Source organism: Andrographis paniculata, unplaced genomic scaffold, assembly GCF_009805555.1.
Source record: "Andrographis paniculata isolate CXL003 unplaced genomic scaffold, ASM980555v1 Contig54END, whole genome shotgun sequence".
NCBI lineage: Eukaryota > Viridiplantae > Streptophyta > Magnoliopsida > Lamiales > Acanthaceae > Andrographis > Andrographis paniculata.
This window is the reverse complement of record NW_026137589.1, coordinates 1,501,148-1,526,852: the sequence shown is the minus strand read 5'-3', so window position 1 is coordinate 1,526,852 and position 25,705 is coordinate 1,501,148. Positions and strand designations below refer to the sequence as shown.

The following is a 25,705-nucleotide window of genomic DNA, read 5'->3' as shown; positions in this document are numbered from 1 at the left end:
TAACCTGGCCCGCCTTCTAGAAATCCAATTCTGTCATCAAGATTTTAGCAATCAAGATAATGTAAAAATGAGGACGAGAATTGTACTTTTTGTAATTGAAAGAATTTTATATTCTCTTATTGTTTATAGTTTATGGGTTTTAGTTTTTGGGTTTGGACTTTTTAATAGTAAAAGGTTGAATTTGAATAGTTGTTTGACGTGATATAAATAGAGATTGATGTGATATTTTGAATGTAAAATAAATTTGTAGTATAATATAAAAAAATAACAATTGTTTGATGAGATATTTTTGGAGGAAAAAAAAATCTGAATAGTAAAAACTTGCAGTAAAATTCACAAAAGAACATAACTTATAGTTTATTTTAGTTTTTAGTGATGTTTTTCGAAATAACACACCAAAATAGTGTGGCTTACCGGTTGTAATCATTTGTAGGCTACTGGTGTTTGATAACACAATAATCATTTTAATGTTTTCAATAATTTGACAATATTTTGTACTCATCCTCAAATGGATACAATAGAAACTTTGAACACATTAAATATATTTTGTCAAATGGGTGAAGCTACGTAAGTTTAAATTGTTTCTACCGTTATTCTAAAAAAATTACTTGAACACATCTTAGTTCTTTGTGTTTTTAAGATTGTCGAAAACTTGCAATTGAACAATGCTGGTGATTTCTGCAGACTCCTAGGAGCGCAGCCGGTGGAGATTATAAATAAATCATGGAGAATCTGACATTATTGTAATTAACGAAAGCTAATTAAATATATTCAAATGTGGCAAAAAATCCAGAACCAATGCTCGACACATATTAAAATACATGTCGCGCTCAAATTTCATGCATGATATAGATTAACCATATGTCCATCATTTATAATTTGTGCGATCCTTTCGGATACTAAGCCATATCATTCAACTCATATAGTTTCTCATAAAAATATATTATTTTTCCTTACAAAATATTATTTAAATTAAAATTAGACAAACCAATACACATGTATATATATTTAACCTAAAAAGATATTTTATTCTAACTCTATAAATTTTCTCTTACTTTTGCTATTTTTTTTAACCCCACACACACTTATTCAGGATTGAACCCGACCTAGGCTCTAAGCGAAGGATGCCTCGGCACTTAAATTTATTAATAAAAAACATTTTTTTCCTTTTCTTTGAATTTATTTTAATATAATTTAAAAGAATAAATATTTTTGTTACGAAAATAATTGCGTAACAAATTTATTTTATACTTTATTTTGTATCATTTGGTTTATATTACGAAAAAATTAACGTAACAGATAAAATGGTCAACTTTAAGTATCTCGAATTTTTATTACAATAAAATCTATAACTAATATTAGTATTTGTTACAAACATGTTGTTACGAGTCAATGTTTCATGGCGAAAGCCAGATTTTTTGGTAGTGGATGATGGTTTCGATTTGAAATCAAAACCAAAACACCCATATATTAGGCATAAAAATAGGCGCTTTTTTTGGTCGATGGTACACCCTCGTATCATGTTCTATGTTGATAAATAGTGTCCGACAATATTATCCAAGTAATTTTGTTTTACATGTAAAATTACATTTTAGATTTATATATGTATATATATACATTAGGCATAAAATAGATGTTTTTTTAGTTGGTACACTTATATTCTAGTGCATTATGTCGTTAAATAGTGTGTGACAATACTATCTAATTATTTTTGTTTTTATGCAAAATACAGTTATTTTTACATAAAAATTGCATTTCAAGGTCATGTTAAAAGAAAGATAAGCTGAAAAAAGAAAAAGAACATATTTGGAATAAAATATGAGTCTTTTTAAATTAAAAAGATATATATTATCTTTTTAACCTAAAAAGATATTTATTATGCATAAAGTAAACTTATTTTGTCATTAGTAGAGTCATTTCTCGTGTTTATGTTGATGAATAGTGTGTAACGATATTATCTAAGTATATTTAATTTTACAGGCAAATTATATTTATTAATAATTGAAGTTTGGTCACTTGCTATTTTGTGTCAATTTTTTCATTATTCAGTTCTTACAATTCTTCATAAAAATACGCAATTATCTATTAAATCAAAATTATTAGTTAAACTTAAAATCCACAACAAAAAATATATAAAGCACCGTATGCACCATATAAATAATAAAATTTTATAAACTAAGGACCCGACACGTATCTCATTACATGTCACACATTAATTTGCATGCGATGCCAATCAACCACGTGTTCGGCATCGTTAGTAAATAAATAGCACGTTGGTCTTGCTTTCTTCTACACAACCGAAAAGAAAGTTTTGCAGACCCTTTGATGATATTTGGCGACAAATTTTGTAAGTGAGTTATTAGAAACTTTCTTCGTTGTTTTATGTTTCCTTCTAGTAATTAATTTCACAAGTGAGTTACTTTTCAATTTCTCTGTCGTTTTATGTTTTCTTCTAACCATTAATTTCGCAAGGGAATTATATATTATTGATGTTTTTTTTTTTATTTTTCATTCTACTAAACCATTTGATCTCTATTTTTTTTTTACCTTGTCAGGGTAAATTTTATGCATCGTAGATGCTATCGAACCATTACGAAACGGTGGTTTTGGAAATGGGATGACTATCAAGGATACGGCTTTCTTGAAGCCTAATTCCTCTAGAAACTTCCATGTAGAGGGGTTCAGAACCTAAAACCCCACAGTAACGAATTCATTGTTAACACCACTAGGCCACCTCTTACGATTATGATGTGAGTTTTGACATTACAAGGATCGGAGAAGTATGGTGTTTAAATTAAAGTATCTATATGATAGGCCTTTTACTATTATTTTTAGTTCAAAATGTTGAAATTTTTGTATGGTGTGTTTGTTTGATGGAATTGTTTGAAGGGATATCTTATCTTATATATTGTATATATACTATTATAAGAGCTCATTGTGGGGTCTACTAAGATGTAAAGTATGAATTTTAAGTTATTTTGAATTTTTTTCTTTAATTTTTGATTGGTTGTGCAATTGGATTGACCATTGTATTTAATAGTTTTTTATTCTATTTAAATAATGTGTAAGACATGCATAATGATTATTTTTTAATATTTTTTTTCTTAAATTGTTGTTATATATATATACTTTATTAAATTATTTATTTCATAATATACAAAAAGATTATTTTGATGTAATTGTATCTTTACTATTTCTATTTTTTATATTGTAAAAAAATACAATTATAATTTATAGTTATTTTTTTAAATATATGCTACATTAATAAAAAAAAAAGTATATTTGTAAATGTAGTATATTTATACGAATATATAAGATATTTTGTATAGCTTAATTATTTTATATTATTCATTCCATTTTTTACAAGAAAATTTTTTTTAAGAAAATTATTACTTCAAGCTTATTAATTATAAATTCTTTAAATACATATTACTATAAGATATAAAACATAATCAATATTTTATTTATCTTTTAGTAATTGAGTATAGTAAAAAATGGGATACATATAAATATTTTTATCTAAACATATCTCAGAAATTTTGATTTTTTGATTTTTATATTTTTGATTAATTGTGCAATTGTATTGGTCATTGCATTGCATGTAGTAATTTTTATTTTATTTAAATATTGTGTGAGATATGCATAATGATTAATTATATATATATTTTAAAAATTAATATTTTATCCAATTTTCTACAAGAACAACTTTTTAAGAGAAATATTATTTCAAATTTATTAATTATAAATTCTTTAAATATATATTACTATAAGATATAAAACATAATCGGTATTTTTTTTTTGTAATTGAGTATAGTAAAAAGATAGGATAAATATAATAAATATTTTTATTTTTCATAATAATATTTTTATCTAAACATATCTTAGTTATAATATATATTATTATATAAAAATTACTTCATACATTTAGTTATTAATATTTAAGTTAATAGTAACTTATTATTTAATTTTAAATTAATAATTGCAATATCTTATCTTATTTTTTTGTATAAACCATGAATTTTTAATAATTTTATTTATTTATTTATTTTTTGATTGGTGCAATTTTTTTCTTAGTAAAATAAAATATTATTATAGTAATAAAAAATAATAACAGTAGTAATATATAAAGTAGTTTGTATATATATTCACACATGTTTAGAACAAAATGTAGACTCTCTCTATTGGGTTACTCAACCACCTTTTTTGGAAAAGAGAAGTAATTAATTATTTTAATAAATGAAATGACCTTGGTATATTTGCAAAGGAAAATTATTGATTTTTATTAAAAAATATATATAAATCTTAATTTTTATACTATAAATACGGTATTTTAGAAATATTCTCACACTCTACGTACAACTAAATCACCAACCAAGGGATTGTGATGTTTTTCTTTTTTATTTGAATTCCTAGCGCAACTGAAATGGAAGAGCATGTCTGTTGGTTGGTTGCTGGAGATTTTGACGTCGGCTTCCAGGCATGAGTTGGGGATGCTTTAGGTGTTCTTCGACGGCCATGGCTGACCAAGTTTGGATCTACTATGGCATTGTATGCGAATATGACTTTACGAATATGTCTTCTTCTTTTATCTCTATGCCAGTCCAGATCAACATTAATTGTCTTTTGTAATTCGTTTATAAACGGAAGGAAAATGAAAAAGAATTTAGAGTGGAGGCTTCAAGGGTAATGGGATGGTGGCCGAGAGACATGCCCAATCGATTTGGGATCGGTGGTTGAGTGCGAAACAGAGATAAAGTTTTAACTTTTATGTTATATATTAGAAATTGTAGAATCCTCATTGTTACTATTGCTTTTTGAATCTATTGTTGTCTTCTTTTAATTCTCCATATTTTTTTCACATCATCCGCAGTGTAACTATGTGATGAAGATGTTGAAGGAAAAACAGTGTAAAAAAAATGCAAAGAAATTTGGGAAACAATATCATTGTTTTTCATTACAACAATATTTATGTATAAAAAATAAAATTCTAAATGTAGTGATACGAATACTAATTTCTTATAGCAAAAAATTTGATTTGTTGTTTTAATACAAAATTTGTATTTTTGTAAAGTAACAATCATTTGGTAAAATAGTATTTTTTTTGTAAAGTACAAATCAAAAAGAAATTTCATATTTGTATCATAATTAACTTAATGTCACTAGTATGTGAATTATTCTTAAATATCGGGTTTAAAGCGTTGTTTGTACAATCCAGAAAAATTACATAACTATTTAAAATATGTTTTTTACCCGCTTTTTTCTATACTATATAACTATTTTGTGCGGTTTCTCTTTCTCTTTCTTTCCCTCGCTCTCTTTCTTTTTCTTTTTTTTTTTTTTTTTTTTTTTTATCTAATGGTTCAAATCGCTAACTTTTTACATGCAAAATGAGAGCTGATCTATTTGAGTTATAATCTCTTTGCTACAGAGAGGCATTCTTATTTTCTCGCCATCATTGTTGAATGACAATTGCAATCGTCAAGTGATTTTGTTTATGTTAATTTATCGTTTCGAATAATTTTTAAGTGCTTCCTTGAATGATTAGATTTATCCATATATTTAAAATTAAATGATCATATTTCTTGATGTATAATTGAAATCTAAGAGCGAGATAAATGCTTCGGAAATCCAAAACCCAAAAAAAGTGGTCTCAAAAATTCCGAGACAAGTAGGAATTAATATTAACCTATGATGCCTGCAGCTTTGGATTTCGTCTCGAAATTTTTGAGACCATTGAAAGGGCGACGTCGAATTTTACTCTTCGGACACCATTCTAAGGAAAATTCCGAAGCTTTAAGAAAATGGTCTTGTTGGAACTTATCAGGAATTAAACCTAAGTCTAGGATATGTCGTGTTGAAATAATTGAGATAAAAAATAAAACAAATTAGATATAACATTATTTCTCAGCATAGTCGGATTCGAATTTGCAAATTGACAGAGGGTTTTGTTTTCTTCAAGTTTATGACGCAGTCCCTCCTGAGAAAATCGCATGTGGTTTCTGTCGTTACTCTCACGATGAGATATGAAAAGTAATGGATGTTGCGTCTAGACCTGGGATCACAACCCTAATTTATATCCCTTATTATTAATTGGTCTCATCACCTAATTAATAAGTTACCGGGTTTTTGCACATAGGAGGTCCGCACTTACTAAATACATTTAAGCCCAATAAATTAATAGATCACTTAATATAGGCTTAATCTAACTAATAGCCCAAATAGTTACATTTAGCACACAATTGGAGTGATATTCAAATTCGAAGACCACTTTATGAAGTTAAATTAATATTTTTTGGTAATGATTATCTGACATCGACACAAAATATCGATATTATGGAAACAATGTATGTTTACAGGAATAGTAAACATTTTGAAGAATAAAATATGAAAAATTGTAAAGTAAATTCACCCTCAATTTCCATTTAATTGCTTGGTATTATTAATAGGAGATAGTCATTGTTTGAATTAAACACTCGACTTCACACTTGACATTACAATCATATGTATTCTAATATCAAAGCAAGCTTTGACGTTTGATTTTGATTATTATTTTTTTTTTTCTCGCAACGACAAAAATATCGTTTATGATATTTTATAGGTGTCAAAAGAAAAATAAATGTCTTTTAAATTTACAATTCCATCAAATTAAATGGATATCATTAAATAATGGATTTTTTTCCCCTTATAATATCTATTATTCTCTCCATCCCAAATATTTTGATTAGTTTATTCTTTTTAATAAGGAATGTCTAGAAATTTAAACAGTTTTTTTTTTTTTTTTACTTAAAACTACATGTATCTTTCTAAATACAATTACATATAAAATATATTTGAAAATTCGTGCTAAAATAAAAAAAATTAAAAAGACGAAAAAGTACATAGTTAGAATAAAATATGAATCTTTTTAGGTTAAAAAGATATATATTAGGCATAAAATAGGTCTTTCTTGTAGTTGATATATTTATTTTCTTGTGTCTTGTGTTGATAAATAATGTGTGGCGATAATATCTAAGCATTTTTGTTTGACACGCAAAATATATATACTTTTACATGTATAGTGCAATTAAAAAGTCAGAGCAAAACAAGCAAACTAAAAACAAAAACAGAATTAGAATAAAATATGATTCTTTTTTAGGTTAAAAAGATATAGATTAGGCATAAAATAGGTCATTTTTTGTAGTTAATACACTCATTTTCGTGCATGAAGTGGATCCACAATGTGTTCACCAAAATAATGTCTAACACGCATCTCAATATGCGCCACACATTAATTCCGTGCATGAAGCAGATCAACCACGTGTTCACCAAAATAGTGGTTGGCACGTATCTCAATACACAACACACACTAATTCCTTGCATGATGTGGATCAACAATGTGTCACCAAAATAATATCTAACATGTATCTCAATATACGTGTCACACAAATTTCGTGCATGCAACGGATCCAGCATGTGTTCACCAAAATAATGTCTGACATGCATCTCAATAAACATCACATACTAATTTCATGCATGAGGCGGATCAACCACATTTCACAAAAAATAGTAGCTGACACGTATCTCAATACATGCCATACACTAATTTGTGCATGAAACGGATCAACTGTGTGTTCACCAAAATAGTGTCTCACATGTATCTCAATACACGTCACAGACTAACTTCGTACGTGAAGCGCATAAACCACGTGTCCACTATAATAGTGTCTGACACGTATCTCAATATGCGTCACATACTAATTTTGTGCATGTAGCGGACTGCCCACGTGTTCACCATCGTTAGATAATAAATATAACATTGGTCTGGCAAAGCCTTTCGTTGTATTTTGGCCCGTAGATCCGACCCGTCTGACCCGCATCCATATCATTGCCTTTCTATGAGCTGCGACCCGATCTAAACCCCACGCTGACCCGACCCACATGCAACCCGTCTCCCCAGATCAAATCCCAGCCATCCATCCTAGGGCTTCAATATGAACCGTTCATTGTTTAATATATATTGTTGCACCACACCACAAAACACACAATACTATGTGTGCGCCGTTGGTTCTTTCTCTCTCACTCTATCTCACTTGCAATACCGGTGGTTCCGGTGATTTTTCACCGTGAAATTGAGAGGTTATTTTCGATGTGTACTCTGGGGAGTGTTTGTGAGGATTTTTACGGTTCGAATTCTCTTTTCATTCCGTTTCCATTGCGAGAGTGGGGTTTCGATTCTTTGGGTAGAAGATAGGTGTTTCTTGGGTGCTGGTGTTCGTCGTTGTTTTAGTCTCCTATTTGATAATAGTGGCTGACCTACAAAAATTTGAGCCATATAGCGTGTTTCGATTGTGTTTCAACTTTTTTTCTTGTTCCGGTTCTTTAATAAAATTCTATTTTGTTCCTTTCGAACTTGTTTTTGATTTAGTACTATCGATCCTAAAACTAACACCTTTCACGATATTTGGCGACGATTTTCACAAGTGAGTTATTAGCGATTTTCTTCATTGTTTTATGTCGTTTTGTTCTAGTAATTAATTTCACAAGCACGTTAGTTGTTAATGTTCTTTGTTTTTCGTTCTAATAAGTCATTTGAACTCTTTGTAAATTAACATAACTTTCCTTTTTTTATTTTTAAACCTTATGAGAGTAGATTTTATGCGTCATGGATACTATCGAACCATTACGATACTGAGGTGGTGGAGACGCGATGTCTATCGAGGATACTGCTTTCTTGAAGCTTAATTCCTCTAGAAACTTCAGTGTGATTTTGTTGTTCCATATACACACAATCACACTGACAGTGACGGCGGCACTCCACGCACTCACACTCAGAGCACTGATCGACTATGTTTGCCCTATACGCTTCAATGGATTCAGCCTGCATGGAGGTAAACAAAGCAATGCTTGCGAACTGCGGAGCCAGGTCGATCTTTTGGAATTGAAGATTGATAATCCAAGTTACCACATACGGAATTGCCTTTTCAGGTTCCTCTGCCTGCTGTTTTAAGCAATGAATTAATTTAATATGTCCATCACTGTTGTTGGTGTTATTCAATTTATTTTTTTATATTTCTGATAGGGCATCATTGGAAGATGATGAAGATGATCATGAGAAGTATAGAAGAATGGTGGTAAAATGTCTAAAGGTGAACAAATAGTGTGGAGAATTAATATTTGGTGTTCTTGACACTAATCTTAATTACATATGGATTTTTTTGGCATATTTGGTATAATGTTGATGTTAGAATATATCCATTAAAACATATAGAATGCTATGGAAAAATAAATCATAGATCTCAAACATCCGGTCATTGCTTATCCTAGAAAGAGAATGAGAAATAGTTTTTTGGTTGTATCCAAAAGGTAGATCGGTGTTTGTTTTCTTTTATTGTTCCAAATCTTAGCTCTACGAACACGATGGAGTTGTTTTTATTATTATTATTATTTTTATATAGAGTAGGTCATAGTAACTCGTTGATTTTTATAATTAAATAAATCCATCCATCATAGATTTAGCTAACAAATCAAAGAATAATATTAGATAATAATTTAGATTGTTATTCAAAACATTGAGATTATATTTGATTGTCATCAAAATAAAATTAATTGTCCCAATAAATCTAACAATTGTAGATTATTGTTTTGACCAACATGTTTCGTTTGATAGGAAAATCCAACGATGTTTGAACCATTTTTTGAAGATAAAGTTCCTTCGATAAATATTGCGAATCTGAAACGGCAACGGCTTGTAATTGCAAGCCGAGAAAGAATTGCTATAGGTGATGTGAAAGCACAAGAAATGCATAGATCCACGCATCAAATGTAAGTGTTTTGTAGTGTAGATAGATGCTATCGAACCATTACGACAAGGTGTGGTGGTGGAGACTATCCGCATTTTTAATGTGGCATGGAAAAGTATGTCGGCGCCGGAATGCAACCTTCTAGCTCCGTCCCCTTACCGATGCCTCACAATAAAGTATAGTTATGTAAGGCGCGCTGTCTAACCCGGCCCGCCTTCTAGAAGTCCAATTCTGTCATCAAGATTTTAGCAATCAAGATAATGTAAAAATGAGGACGAGAATTGTACTTTTTGTAATTGAAAGAATTTTATATTCTCTTATTGTTTATGGTTTGTGGGTTTTAGTTTTTGGGTTTGGATTTTTTAATAGTGAAAGGTTGAATTTGAATAGTTGTTTGATGTGATATAAATAGAGGTTGATGTGATATTTTGAATGTAAAATAAATTTGTAGTATAATATAAAAAAATAAAATTGTTTGATGTGATATTTTTGGAGAAAAAAAAGAATCTGAATAGTAAAAATTTGCGGTAAAATTCACAAAAGAACATAACTTATAGTTTATTTTAGTTTTTAGTGATGTTTTTCGAAATAACACACCAAAATAGTGTGGCTTACCAGTTGTAATCATTTGTAGGCTACTGGCGTTTGATAACACAATAATCATTTTAATATTTTCAATGGGTTGGCAATATTTTGTACTTATCCTCAAATGGATACAATAGAAACTTTGAACACATTAAATATATTTTGTCAAATAGGTATAAGTTTAAATTGTTTCTTCAGTTATTCTAAAAAATTACTTGAACATATCTTAGTTCTTTTTGTTTTTAAGATTATCGAAAACTTTCAATTGAACAATGTTGGTGATTTTTGCGGACTCCTAGGAGCTCATCCGGCGGGGACTATGAATGAATAATGGAGAATCTGACATTGTAATTAACGAAAGCTAATTAAATATATTCAAATGTGGCAAAAAATCCAGAACCAACACTCGACAAGTATTAAAATACATGTCGCACTCAAATTTCATGCATGATCTAGATTAACCATGTGTCCATCATTTATAATTTGTGCGATCCTTTCGGATACTAGGCCATATCATTCAACTCATATAGTTTGTCATAAAAATATATTATTTTTTTTTACAAAATATTATTTAAATTAAAATTAGACAAACCAATACACATGTATATATATTTAACCTAAAAAGATATTTTATTCTAACTCTATAAATTTTCTCTTACTTTTGCTATTTTTTTTAAACCCCACACACTCATTCATGATTGAACTTGACCTAGGCTCTAAGCGCAGGATGCCTCAGCACTTGAATTTATTAATAAAAAACATTTTTTTCCTTTTTATTTGAATTCATTTTAATATAATTTAAGAGAATAAATACTTTTGTTACGAAAATAATTGCGTAACAAATTTATTTTATACTTTATTTTGTATCATTTGGTTTTTATTATGAAAAAGTTAACGTAACAGATAAAATGGTCAACTTTAAGTGTCGTGAATTTTTATTACAATAAGCTCTATAACTAATATTAGTATTTGTTACAAACATGTTACGAGTCAGTGTTTCATGGTGAAAGCCAGATTTTTTGGTAGTGGATGGTGGTTTCGATGTGAAATCAAAATCAAAACACCCATATATTATGCATAAAAATAGGCGCTTTTTTTGGTCAATGGTACACTCTCATATCATGTTCTATGTTAATAAATAGTGTCTGGCAATATTATCCAAACAATTTTGTTTTACATGTAAAATTACATAGATTTATATATGTATTTATATACATTAGGCATAAAATAGGTGTTTTTGTAGTTGGTACACTTATATTCTAGTGCATTGTGTCGATAAATAGTGTGTGGCAATACTATCTAATTATTTTTGTTTTTATGAAAAATACAGTTACTTTTACATAAAAATTGCATTTGAAAGGTCATGTTAAAAGAAAAACAAGCGGAAAAAGGAAAAAGAACATATTTGGAATAAAATATGTGTCTTTTTAGGTTAAAAGGATATATATTATGTGTCTTTTTAAGTTAAAAAGATATATATTATGCATAAAGTAAACTTATTTTGTCATTAGTACACTCATTTTCTCATGTCTCATGTTGATGAATAGTGTGTAGCAATATTATCTAAGTATATTTGATTTTACGGCAAATTATATTTATTAATAATTGAAGTTTGGTCACTTGCTATTTTGTGTCAATTTTTTCATTATTCGGTTCTTACAATTCTTCATAAAAATACACAATTATCTATCAAATCAAAATTATTTTTTAAACTTAAAATCCAAAACAAAATATATAAAGCACCGTATGCACCATATAAATAATAAAATTTTATAAACTAAGGACCCGACACGTATCTCATTACATGTCACACATTAATTTAGCATGCGATGCCGATCAACCACGTGTTCAACATTGTTAGTAAATAAATAGCACGTTAGTCTTGCTTTCTTCTACACAACCGAAAGAAAGTCTTGCAGACCCTTTGATGATATTTGGCGACAAATTTTGTACGTGAATTATTAGAAATTTTCTTCGTTGTTTTATGTTTCCTTCTAGTAATTAATTTCACAAGTGAGTTCCTTTTCAATTTCTCTATTGTTTTATGTTTTCTTCTAACCATTAATTTCGCAAGGGAATTATATATTATTGATGTTTCTTTATTTTTCGTTCTACTAAACCATTTGATCTTTATTTTTTTTACCTTCTCAGGGTAAATTTTATGCATCGTGGATGCTATCGAACCATTACGAAACAGTGGTTTTGGAGATGGGATGACTATCGAGGATACGGCTTTCTTGAAGCTTAATTCCTCTAGAAACTTCCATATAGGGGGGTTCAGAACCTAAAAATCCATCGTAACAAATTCATTGTTAACACCACTAGGCCACTTCTTACGAATTTTGACATTACAAGGATCGGAGAAGTATGGATTTTAAATTAAAGTATCTATATGATAGGCGTTTTACTATTAGTTTTAGTTCAAAATGTTGAAAGTTTTGTATGGTGTGTTTGTTTGATGGAATTGTTTGGAGGGATATCTTATCTTATATATCTTATATATACTATTATATTATAAGAGCTCATTGTAGGTCCATCAAGATGTAAAACATGAACTTTAAGTAATTTTGAATTTTTTTTTTTAAATTTTTGATTGATTTTGCAATTGGATTGGCCATTGCATTTAATAATTTTTTATTCTATTTAAATAATATGTGAGACATGCATAATGATTATTTTTCAATATTTTTATTTTTTCTTAAATTTTATATATATATATATACTATATTAAATTATTTATTTCATAATATACAAAAAAATTATTTTGATGTAATTGTATCTTTACTATTTCTATTTTTTATATTGTAAAAACTATAATTATAATTAATAGCTATTTTTTAAATATATGCTACATTAATAAAAATAAAAAATAAAAAAAATAGTATATTTGTAAATGTAGTATATTTATACGAATATATAAGATATTTTGTATAACTTAATTATTTTAAATTATTCAAGTTGACAGTTTTATGAGTTTTTACAATAGGGGTTTTGTTCAAATTAAAATAAGCCAATTAAATTAGTTAATGCATCTATTTTTATTTTTTTCTAGTTATTTCAAAAAATATAAAAGTTAAAATAAATACATATTTATATTTGTCCACCACCTACAAAACTCTACCAATATTAATCCAAATCTCTAATCTTATACTATACTCCATTTATGGTGAATTCTATTAATTGTAAAACACAAATTTAAATTTTTTTTTTTTAATTAATTGTATCATTTGTTTGGTTACTAAAAATATTGATCAATTTTAAGTAATATATTTTTAATTAATTATTCTTTGTTGATTGTTTTATAGAAAATTTTTATTAATATATTTAAATATTTGTAAAATAAATTTTGTTATATAATTAATTATTTAAATATTTTTGCGTATTAAATGTTAGTAGATAATTTCTTTATTAAAATTCATTATATGTATATTTTATGCAATTTAAATACAAATAGCAGTTTTTAATGATTATTTGATACAATAATTTTATTAATACATTTTTTAAATATTTGTGAAATTAATTTTATTATTAATTAAAATATAATTTTATGTATGTGAATTATTTCTTATTATTTTTATTTAGGGAAAAAATCAATTTTGGTTCCAATATAATCAAAATTAATCAATTTTGGTTTCAATATAAAAAATTCATCAATTTTGGTCTCAATATAACCAAAATTTATCAATTTTGGTCACAATATAAAAAACTCATCAATTTTGGTCACAATATAAACAATTTCAATCAATTTTGGTCCCATTATAAACAATTTTTATCAATTTTGGTCCCACCGTTAGAAAACTAACGGAAATTGCTGACGTGGACATGACGGGGGTGACGTGGCAGTTGACCTGAAAAGTACACGGTCATGTACAATTATACACGGCCATGTTGTTACATGGCCATGTATATTTCAGTGTATAATTATACATGGCCATGTTGTTATACGGCCATGTACAATTAATTATACACGGCCATGTTGTTATAGGACCATGTATATTTCAGTGTATTTTATACATGGTCATGTTGTTACACGGCCATGTACAATTATACACGGCCATGTTGTTACATGACCATGTATATTTCAGTGTATAATTATACATGACCATGTTGTTACACGGCCATGTATAATTCTATACGGCCGTGTATCTTTCTGTTTCGGTCTAAAATTTTAATTTTTTGTTATATTTTAAATTTTTTTTTTTAATTTAGAATAGTTGATATAGTTAAAATGGAAAAAAAATAATCATAATAATCATAATATAATTAAAATATATCAATTTTAGTTCAAATATAAGTATTTATCGAGTATGTTCTTTTGGAAGATTTTGTCTAAAATTCTACTATTTAGCAAAAAAATTTCTCTTACAAACATCCAATTAATGTATTGAAATTTTTGCTAAATAATATAATTTTAGACAAAATCTTCCAAAAGAACATACTCGATAAATACTTATATTTGAACTAAAATTGATATATTTTAATTATATTATGATTATTATGATTATTTTTTTTCATTTTAACTATATCAACTATTCTAAATTTTAAAAAAAAAAATTAAAAATATAACAAAAAAATTAAAATTTTAGACCGAAACAGAAAGATACACAGCCGTATAGAATTATACATGGCCGTGTAACAACATGGTCATGTATAATTATACACTGAAATATACATGGTCATGTAACAACATGGCCGTGTATAATTGTACATGGCCGTGTAACAACATGACCATGTATAAAATACACTGAAATATAGATGGTCCTATAACAACATGGCCGTGTATAATTAATTGTACATGGCCGTATAACAACATGGCCATGTATAATTATACACTGAAATATACATGGCCATGTAACAACATGGTTGTGTATAATTGTACATGGCCGTGTATTTTCCAGGTCAACTGCCACGTCACCTCCGTCATGTCCACGTCAGCAATTTCCGTTAATTTTTTAACGGTGAGACCAAAATTGATAAAAATTGTTTATAATGAGACCAAAATTGATAGAAGTTGTTTATATTAGGACCAAAGTTGATGAGTTTTTTATATTGGGACCAAAATTGATAAATTTTGGTTATATTGGGACCAAAATTGATGAATTTTTTATATTGTGACCAAAATTGATTAATTTTGATTATATTGAGACCAAAATTAATTTTTTCCCTTTTATTTAATTTTTAAATTTTTATTTTTTTAATTATTTTTATTTTTATTTTTACGTCCTTCTCAGGGCCACCGACGATTTACACATTTGGAATATGAAGAAATCGAAACAAAACGTGTAAAAAATAATTTCAATTTCGGTTCGATGCCAGCCAACCGGTTAGAAATTTGCGAATATGTTATTCAAATAGCAAGTTCGAAACCGATCTGATGAGCTGTATTTTAACTTATTTAGTAGTATTAATATTTATTTCATCGTTGATGTGCCTTGAACGTTTGCAAGACTAGATGTTGCATCTCCCGTATTTCAGATTATGAGAGTAAATTGACGTAAATAATATGCACGTTTCATAAAAAGATCTTCACAATTATAATTATTTTGTTTTCTATTTCTTGAAATTTCAAGATTTGTTGTATTTTATTAAAACAATTCTTACTTAAATTTTATAATTTGTATATTTTCTCCGTTGCTGCATGTATACTATTCTATATACTTCTTATATGTTTTACTTTTACTTATATAAATTTGTATAATATTATGTATACTTATACTATATATATTTATCTCATAAATTATACTTAAAAAATAGTATATATTTAAAATATACAAAATTATTATATAAATTAAAATATATAATTATATTACAATATATTTGACGTAACATTACCGTGTGTAGCACGAGATTCAAGCTAGTTTCATAATATACAAAAAATAAATATATATTTTGATGTAATTGTATTTTTACTATTTCTATTTTTTATATTGTAAAAAATATAATTATAATTAATAGTTATTTTTTAAATATATGCTACGTTAATAAAAATAAAAATAAAAGTATATTTGTAAATATAGTATATTTATACGAATATATAAGATATTTTGTATAGCTTAATTATTTTAGATTGTTCATTCCATTTTTTACAAGAACATTTTTTTTTAAGAAAATTATTATTTCAAGCTTATTAATTATAAATTCTTTAAATATATATTACTATAAGATATAAAACATAATCAATATTTTATTTATCTTTTAGTAATTGAGTATAGTAAAAAATGAGATAGATATAAATATTTTTATCTAAACATATCTCAAAATTTTGATTTTTTTTTTTAATATTTTTTATTGATTGTACAATTAGATTGGTCATTGCATTGGTAATTTTTATTTTATTTAAGAGTAAAGTGTTTGTTTTTTTAGTCCTGTAACTAGACCTTCTTATCATTTTAGTCCTGTTAGTGGAGTCTGTCGCAAACTAGTCTCATAAGTAAAGAATTTTTGTTGTTTTAGTCCTCCGACGCCGGAGACGCCCGCGTGGCTCGCCGGAGGTGACGTATCCGCCAGGTCAGCGACACCGGGCGGACACGTAGATTTTTTTATTTTTTTTTTCATTTTTCTAACTTTTTTAAAAAACTTATTTTTAATTTTGTTGGGATTTGGTCAACTCAACACTAGTTGACTACCTCAATCGGGACCGACCCAACACCACCAGGAGACTTTCGACACAAGGCTCATCCGCAGGTCACGAGGGTGAGCCCACCACAACCAATGCCCAATGCCACCCAGTCCACTTCATCATTTAACCGGGCTCTGATACCACTGTTGGGACTGGGTCACCCAACAACACCAGGAGACTTTCGACACAAGGCTCATCCGCAGGTCACGAGGGCGAGCCCACCACAACCAATGCCCAATGCCACCCAGTCCACTTCATCATTTAACCGGGCTCTGATACCACTGTTGGGACTGGGTCAACTCAACACTAGTATGATATTGTCCGCTTTGGGCTGAGCCCGCACGGATTTGTTTTTGGATATCCTCCAAAAGGCCTCATACTAGTGGAGTTCACTTGGGACTTATAAGGTGTCGAATTTTCTTCGCAACTTCCGATGTGGGATTGGGTTTGCACCAACAAATTTATTTGTAATTTTATTTGTATTTTTTTTATTTGGTCCAATTAAAAAAAATATTTAAAAATATTTAAAAAAATGAAAAAAATAATAAATCCACGTGTCCGCCAGGTGTCGCTGAACTGGCGGGATACCTGGCGGACACGTCACCTCCGGCTAGCCACGCAGGCGTCCCCGGCGCCGGAGGACTAAATAGCGAAAAAAATTTCACTTATGGGACTAGTTTGCGACAGGCTCCACTTACGGGACTAAAATGATAAGGGGGTCAGTTACGGGACTAAAAAAACAATTTACCCTTTATTTAAATTGAGACATGCATAGTGATTAATTATATATATTTTTAAAAATTAATATTTTATCCTATATTTTACGAGAACACTTTTTAAGAGAAATATTATTTCATACTTATTAATTATAAATTCTTTAAATATATATTACTATAAGATATAAAACATAATCGGTATTTTTTTTTAATAATCTGAGTATAGTAAAAAGATAAAAATAGATATAATAAATATTTTTATTTTGCATAATAATATTTTATCTAAACATATCTTAATTATAATATATATCCCTCCGTCCCAATACAATAGTCTTGTTTACCATTTTCGTCCGTCCAAAAAAAAATAGTCTTATTTCCATAAATAACCATATCATCATAAAACTACCCCTACTTTTTCATTTTTATTACACAATTGTCGCTACTTTTTACACTAATACACTCACAAGGGTAAAAAAAAATCTTTTATCCATACTTTTTACAACTATTAATATAATATCAATATTTCTTAAATCTCGTATACAATCCAATTAATACTATATTTATGCGACGGAGAGAGTATTATTATATAAAAATTACTTCATACATTTAGTTATTAATATTTAAGTTAATAGTAACTTATTATTTGATTTTAAATCATGAATTTTTTAATAATTTTATTTATTTTTCTTTTTTTTATTAGTGCAATTTTTTTCTTAGTAAAATAAAATATTATTATAGTAATAAAAAATAGTAACAGTAATAATATATATAGTCGTTTGTATATATATTCATACATTTTGTTTGTAGACTCTCTTTAGTCCTTTTTGTACAAGAGAAGTATTTAATTATTTTAATAAATGAAATGCCCTTAGTATATTTGCAAAGGAAAATTATTTTTATTAAAATATATATATAAATCTTAATGTTTATACTATAAATACAGTATTATAGAAATATTTTCACACTCTACGTACAACTAAATCACCAACCCAAGGGATTGTGATGTTTTTTTTTTCTTCTGAATTTCTAGCGCAGCTGAAATGGAAAAGCATGTCCGTGGGTCCGTTGCTGGAGATTTTGACGTCGGTTTCCAGGCATGAGTTGGGGACGCTGCAGGTGTTCTTCGACGGCCATGGCTGACCAAGTTTGGAGCTACTGTGGCATTGTACGCGAATATGACTTTACGAATCTGTCTTCTTATTCTAGCTCTATGCGAGTCCAGATCAATATTAATTGTCTTTTGTAATTCGCTTATAAACGGAAGGAAAATGAAAAAGAATTTAGAGTGGAGGCTTCAAGGGTGATGGGATGTTGGCCGGGAGACATGCCCAATCAATCTAGGATCGGTGGTTGAAAGCGAAATTGAGATAAAGTTTTAACTTTTATGTTATATATTAGAAATTGTAGAAGCCTCATTGTTACTATTGCTTTTTGAATCTATTGTTGTCTTCATTTAATTCTTCATATTGTTTTACATCATCGGCACTGTAACTATATGATGAAGATATTGAAGGAAAAAGAATGTAAAAAGAATGCAAAGAAATTTGGAAAATAATATCATTGTTTTTCATTACAACAATATTTATATATCAAAAATAAAATTGTAAATTTAGTGATATGAATACTAATTTCTTATAGCAAAAAATTTGATTCGTTGTTTTAATACAAAATTTGTATTTTTGTAAAGTAACAATCATTTGGTAAAATAGTATTTTTTTTTCTGTAAAGTACAAATCAAAAAGAAATTTCATATTTGTATCATAATTAATTTAATGTCAATAGTATGTGAATTATTCTTAAATATCGAGTTTAAGGCGTTGTTTGTACAATCCAAAAAAATTATATAACTACTTAAAATATATTTTTTACCTATTTTTTTTATATTATATAACTATTTTATCTGTGTGTAGTCTTTCTTTTTATTTCTTTTTCTCTTTCTTTTTCTCTTTTTTTATCTAATGGTTCAAATCGCTAACTATTTACATGCAAAATGAGAGCTGGACTATTTGAGTTATAATCTCTCTGCTATTTTTTATTTATTACTTATGAAAGTAACAATTTTATATAGTTAAGAATCCAAATATATGGATGTGTTTGTTTGGGAGATTGGATTTTAAATATACTGTTTATTTTATTTTTTTTCCCAAAAAATATCAAATCAAATATCTATTTTTTATTTTTTATATTATACTAAAAATCAATTTTATATTCAAAACATCAAATCAACACTTGTTTATATCACATCATACAACTATTCAAATTCAAAATTTTTACTATTTAAATACCAAATCAAAATCCAAACCCCCAAACAAACACACATAGTAAATCACAATTATCATTATTAGATATTAATTCGTAGTTTTTAAAATTATTTTTATAATTTATTTTAAATAATACTATTTTTTTAATTATTTTAGACATTGTTATTTATTTAATTATTATCTTTTATAAAATTATTATTATTTTTAAATTTATCAAAAAATTAAAAATACATATACATATTAATTGACACTGCAATTTTTTTTTATAATTATAAGCACTGATATTGCCGCTAGTATTAGTAATATATCACGTTGACCGAAAACAATCACAATATATTTCAGCCATCCAATGCTGGATCGAACGGTGAATTTCATTTAGAAGCAAAGTACCTAAAACACTTTAATGACATTGGTTCTTGTTGGAGGGTTTGAATTTTGAGTTGAAATTTGAATATTAAAAAATTTGAATTTGAATAGTTGTACAATATGATATAAATAGGTATTGATTTGATGTTTTGAATATAAAATTAATTTTTAGTATAATATAAAAAATAAAAAATAAGTATTTAATTTGATATTTTTTTTAAAAAAAATAGAATGAATACTGTATTCTAAATCCAATCTCCCAACAAACACACCCTTACTACATCTCCAACCCAGCTTTTTTGGCGTGGGTTGTCTCCGACCTATGCCAAATCCAATGCCAAAAATTGACGTTGCTACGGTACAACGATCAAATAATTGACGTTGCTTTATTTTATTTTATTTTTTTAATTTTTTTAATTTTTAAAATCATAAATTTTATTTTAAATTATAAAAATAAAAAGTAATTTAAAATAATATGAAAAATTGAATATTCAAAGAATAATAGTAAAAAATACAATTATGGTTGAAATAAAATTACTGTAGTAACAATAGCATATTTGGAGTTAAAACTGGATAAATGAAATTGATGAATTGAAAATGGCCTTAATCACCACTATACTTATCAAATATTGCATCAGCCTGGAGGAGGACCCACCACAGTTACTTCTGTACCTTTTCACACTTAATTTTCAAATTCCATATTTAAGAGAATGGTAAATTCTAGTCATCATTATTGCAATTTTTACACTAGTAAAAAAATTTCATCTCTGCCCATGCTTTTTCCATTTCTATGTTCATCGAATGTACTGCATATTATTTCACTAATTGATTTTTCCATAACCATTTTGTAACTTTTGCTTCTAACCCAAACTTCTTTCATCAAATTCTCAATATAGAAATTCAAATTGAATCAGAATCTTACAGAAACTCTAGCTTAGCCTTGCATTCTCCATGCCTGGTTTAAACTTCTTTGATCTCTGAAGAACAAACTGGATGAAATACCATTGAACAAACTGCTTAAATTCCGGAATTTGATTATATTGGACGGAAGTGCCAAGCATATTATTGGGTTCTTGAAAAGTAAAACAATTTACAAAGTGTACCTCTAGCTGTTTATGAAAGGATACTTGGATTCGACGTAACTTTCTGCATCCCAGAGAAATGATCCGAAAGCAACCGCCTCAAGTACAAGCATTGTTAGTCCTGAAAATGTAAGCGAGACGACTTCATCATTAGATGTGTCGAGGGAACCATCATCCTTAACTGTAATATCAGGTCTTCCAAACAAGGCCTGCGTCTGCTTTTCGATCAATGATAATGCTTCTTTAGATCTCATGGCTGCATATCTTTGCAGTGTTTCTGCATCCAAATACATAACATATGACCTCAATTTATACGATTTTTCCTCACTGCTGGAATTCAAAATCCCTCCCCCATCACCATCGTCAGGATAGATACGTATCAGAGAGTCGGGATCCCATAGCTGTCTTTCTGGTTTGGGCTCTTCAAATGTGACCAGATCCTCGCCAAAGCCTTCGGGGAGTGTGTTCATAGATCTTTCAAGTTGATACCTTTCATCAACTCTTCTGAGAAAATATCCATACATGATTGATGCGGCGTAGAGCTTGCCAAGTTTTATCTTACTGATCTGTATAATTGTGTCCAGGGGTCCAACAACCCGTTCGCCAAGAACAAGAGATAGATGACTCATTATCATCTCAAATGCTTCTGGAGAGTGTACTGATTCCAATTTCTGTTCTTGATTTGGCCAAAGATCGACACGGCCTGCAGGATCTGAAGTTGCTGATATTTTAGGGATCATTGATATACCTTTATCTACAAATCTTTGTACAATCAAGCAATATAAAATCTCCTCCAAAGTTTTCTTCCTATCTTTCTCTTTCACCTCAGCTATTCTCCTGAAAGCATTAAAGATGTTTGTTCATCAACCGACCAGTAGCTTGATCATTAATCACCATCATATATAATTAATACTTACAATAACCTAAAACTATTTCCAGAAACACAATTTAAAAAAAAAAAAAATAATAATAATAATAATAATAATAATAATAATAATAATAATAATAATAATAATAGAATACTACTAATTTTAATATGAACAGAGTAGTGAATGTCAAACTTGTTTCAGAGGCCAATTCATATAACAGATTGTTCGTTTCAATTATTTTATTTTATTGTTTTCCCATTGAGCACAAAAATAATTAATTATGAACAGCCATCAATTAAGTTAGGAGATTAATCTTTTCTCAATAAATAATTCTAAGTGACTTCGGTCATGTTTACCAACCTGATATCTTCTATTTCCAAAATACCTTCAATCAAGAACCACATTTAACACATGATTCTCAAATTCTCCATCCAGCTTTCTAATCTGTGGTTGATATGTTTGATAGGTACATTAACACTACCTTACCCACTAGTTGAATTGCGACCTTTATGTCCTACATGGACCGCTAGAATGTCTAACCAGAAAATCTAGATCGTAAACCATATATTCCTAAAATTTAAAACCAAACCACAATGAAGATGAGGATTGTAGGTGGGATCACAGATTACAGAAAGATTTCAGTCTGAGAAAGCCTTCTATTTATTTTCAGTTCCTTAACCAGCACTATTGGTGCCACAAATCATACGGACGGCACACTCAATTGATAACTTTCAAATCTACCCTAGAGTCCTTGAAGGGAACCTCACCATGCTTTATTTCCAAAAATATGATCATCGGAATTTCGGCTAAAATTTTCCCTTCCAATATATAGTTTGAAAAAAAATAACCTCACAAACCATCTATATCCCCTTCATAAAAGCTACAATATCCAATTAAAGAAAAACACACAAGGCTCTCTTCTTTTAGAAACTTTTTTTCTCTCTACTATTGCAATCCCTAGGCTTCTAAAAAATATATATACTATTCTCTCTCACAAAACATTACATAAAACCAAAAGACAAGCACACCCCAATTGACTCAAAGCATTGATTCACAGGCACAACCCCAGCACAACTCAATTGAAACATCAATAAAGTTCCGAGAGACCTGTTAAACTATAGGTGGAACCTGAAAAGGCAGATAAACAGCAGAAAACACAGTAAGTCCCTTTTGCACTTGAGTCTACGACATGTAAATGATCAAGCAATCCATCCTTAAGTAAGCCTAGATTAAAAGATCTGCATTCTATAACCACTACAATCAACCAGGAAGTCCAGTCATTCAGGTACAGGGTATTAAACATGAGAATTATAATGTTATTTTCATGTATGCCAAGCCTGTGTACACACACACACACATATATATACACACAATAACTATGCCAAAATAAAAAATAAAAAAATAAATGACATACTTATAGAGGAGCAGATCTTGAGATGATGGCGCCATTTGATCTTTCTCATCATCCCTTTGGACTTTTAGATTTTCAAGCTGCTGCTCAGCAGTTGCTAGATGTAAATGCGGGTGAGTTTGCAAAATCTGGGCCAGAAGCTGACCAACCGGAGATTCCAGTTCAAGTGGAGCCAGTGGGGTATGATCACCATCTGAGCTTCCAGAAGCTCTGACCATAAAACTCCTTGTTCTCAGCTTTTGTGACCCAACAGCTAACTTTGGATTATGAGAAGAATAATTCTACATCAAGAAGTTATGTTAAGAAAGAAAACTAGTAATAATAACAACAAAAACGACAACAACAATAATTATCTAGATTTGAGAGATTGTCGATTTTGAACAGATTAAAAATGCCATCACATGTCACCAACATCCATGAACAGGCTTGTGAGTAAATCTCTGGTATACATCCAAAATATCAAACAGAACACTCAGAGGTATTCTACAAAAAATCAAAACGGCTTTAGTTACACATCACCTACACAAACACAAGCTGTATACAACAAAATCAAGTATCTAAGATTCTGATCTTAAGAGGATGATGACCTTCTAAATATACGAGTTCGGAAACCTCATACAGAGATAGTTTCCCCAATCAATGGATTTTCACTTTATAAATTACATTAGGTATTAGCAGAGCATCAACATACAAAAGTAATTAAATACTAAATCGGATACTTCCTGTAGATAACATCATTCGAAAGCGAGAATATGTCGGTAACATATATTAAATTAATGCTCCACCAGAATAACGGAAAACTATCAATCATTTTGTCCTCATTCCAAACGCAAACGACTATTCATCTCATGAAGCCTTAAAAAGCAACGATGCAATCTAACTTTCACCATGCTTCAACAAGTTACAGCAACTCCAATCATCAAAAGTGGAAAAGGAAAGTTTTCAAAAAAAAAAAAAAAAAATCATTTCGAAGAAAATAAATAAAGAAGAGAGTAGCGTCTCTCACTTTGGGGAAACCATAGGAGAGAAAGAACTTGGTATCACATAATGAGTTGAAGTTCCTGAGCTCCGGCGAACGGCAGCCACCGGCGGACAGAAGAACCACGGAAGCGTCTGGTAATGCTCCGCAAACTTGGGCCATCAATTCAATTCCCGTCTGTACAGAGAAGCCACCGTTCTTTGATTTATTTTTTCTCCTTTATTAAATTACATATAAACCCTTTAAATACCCAAAATACCCCTCAGTACTTTCTAGAATTTCACCGTGTCATATTTTAGTTGATATGAGGAAATGAAGGGTTCGTTCATTCTTGGGCGTAGGAAGTTCGTAAAAGCATTGGATTATGGATATAGGGATTTGTTTGGGATGAAAGTTGAAATTTGTGTTATTGTGAATTAGTAGAGTTCTACTAATTGCTTGTTTATCTGTGAGATTTTTATTTTGAATAGTAAAATTTTTAATTGAATTAATTATTTGATATGATATAAATATATTTTAATGATATGTTTTGAATATAAAATTTAATTTCAATTAAATAAAAAATAGGTGTTTAATTTGATATTTTTTTAAGAGAAAAAAAAAATTGGAATAGTAAAATCAAATTTCACTAGTAAAATGCCCTTAATATTTTAATCGACTATTGAAAATTTAATTATTAACGACGATTTTACAAATAGAGCCGGTGTAAAAATCAGTAAAATTTTCAACTTTCGAAAAAGAATCAAAACTATGTCGGATTATCCCTAAATAACAAGATAAAATCATATAAAAGTGATATGGTGAACTGAATCGTTGGAGTAGGAAATAAATTGAGAAGAAATGAATCGAAATTTATGTAAAATGACTATGAAATTTATTAAAAGCAATGTGAATAAACTAAGCAAGAAGGTGTTTAATTAAGTACAAAAAAAGTAAAGTAAAAATATATAGAAATAAGATTGAATTTTCGAGTAGGTCTTTACCCATTTCTCCACTTTTATTTGCAACTTTTCACTCTCCATGACCATTGAATACAAT

General features: G+C 28.7%; 2 protein-coding genes and 1 long non-coding RNA gene across 4 annotated transcripts; 2 read left to right on the top strand and 1 right to left on the bottom strand.

Moving 5' to 3' along the window:
• The first annotated feature begins 2,304 nt into the window (after nucleotides 1–2,304).
• On the top strand, nucleotides 2,305–4,744 carry LOC127255799 (uncharacterized). Its single transcript, XR_007839718.1, has 3 exons — nucleotides 2,305–2,347; nucleotides 2,556–2,750; nucleotides 4,414–4,744. It is a non-coding gene; the product is annotated as an uncharacterized LOC127255799 (long non-coding RNA).
• Nucleotides 4,745–8,032: 3,288 nt separating this feature from the next.
• On the top strand, nucleotides 8,033–10,146 carry LOC127255797 (uncharacterized). Its single transcript, XM_051281536.1, has 4 exons — nucleotides 8,033–8,459; nucleotides 8,630–8,964; nucleotides 9,059–9,125; nucleotides 9,647–10,146. Exons 2-4 carry the CDS (start codon nucleotides 8,687–8,689, stop codon nucleotides 9,803–9,805), a joined length of 504 nt encoding a protein of 167 aa, XP_051137493.1. The 5' UTR covers nucleotides 8,033–8,459; nucleotides 8,630–8,686; the 3' UTR covers nucleotides 9,806–10,146.
• Nucleotides 10,147–21,028: 10,882 nt separating this feature from the next.
• On the bottom strand, nucleotides 21,029–24,877 carry LOC127255986 (UV-B-induced protein At3g17800, chloroplastic). 2 transcript variants are annotated; one of them, XM_051281802.1, is made up of 4 exons: nucleotides 24,695–24,877; nucleotides 23,692–23,969; nucleotides 21,430–22,245; nucleotides 21,029–21,315 (listed from the first exon to the last, which is right to left on the bottom strand). In XM_051281802.1, exons 1-3 carry the CDS (start codon nucleotides 24,827–24,829, stop codon nucleotides 21,432–21,434), a joined length of 1,227 nt encoding a protein of 408 aa, XP_051137759.1. In that variant the 5' UTR covers nucleotides 24,830–24,877; the 3' UTR covers nucleotides 21,029–21,315; nucleotides 21,430–21,431. The 2 variants fall into 2 exon arrangements, with proteins under 2 accessions (XP_051137759.1, XP_051137758.1); XM_051281801.1 differs by lacking the exon at nucleotides 21,029–21,315 and having other exon boundaries at nucleotides 21,331–22,245.
• Between the last annotated feature and the right edge of the window lie 828 nt (nucleotides 24,878–25,705).

Excerpts from the sequence above, each read along its gene's own strand:
- LOC127255986 (XM_051281802.1), bottom strand. The coding sequence starts at position 24,829 with ATGGCCCAAGTTTGCGGAGCATTACCAGACGCTTCCGTGGTTCTTCTG. Across the intron at positions 23,970-24,694 it reads TCTCCTATGGTTTCCCCAAA|AATTATTCTTCTCATAATCC; the intron begins GTGAGAGACGCT and ends TTCTTGATGTAG. Across the intron at positions 22,246-23,691 it reads CAAGATCTGCTCCTCTATAA|GAGAATAGCTGAGGTGAAAG; the intron begins GTATGTCATTTA and ends TAATGCTTTCAG.
- LOC127255797 (XM_051281536.1), top strand. The coding sequence starts at position 8,687 with ATGTCTATCGAGGATACTGCTTTCTTGAAGCTTAATTCCTCTAGAAAC. Across the intron at positions 8,965-9,058 it reads ATACGGAATTGCCTTTTCAG|GGCATCATTGGAAGATGATG; the intron begins GTTCCTCTGCCT and ends TATTTCTGATAG. Across the intron at positions 9,126-9,646 it reads TGGTGGTAAAATGTCTAAAG|GAAAATCCAACGATGTTTGA; the intron begins GTGAACAAATAG and ends TTCGTTTGATAG.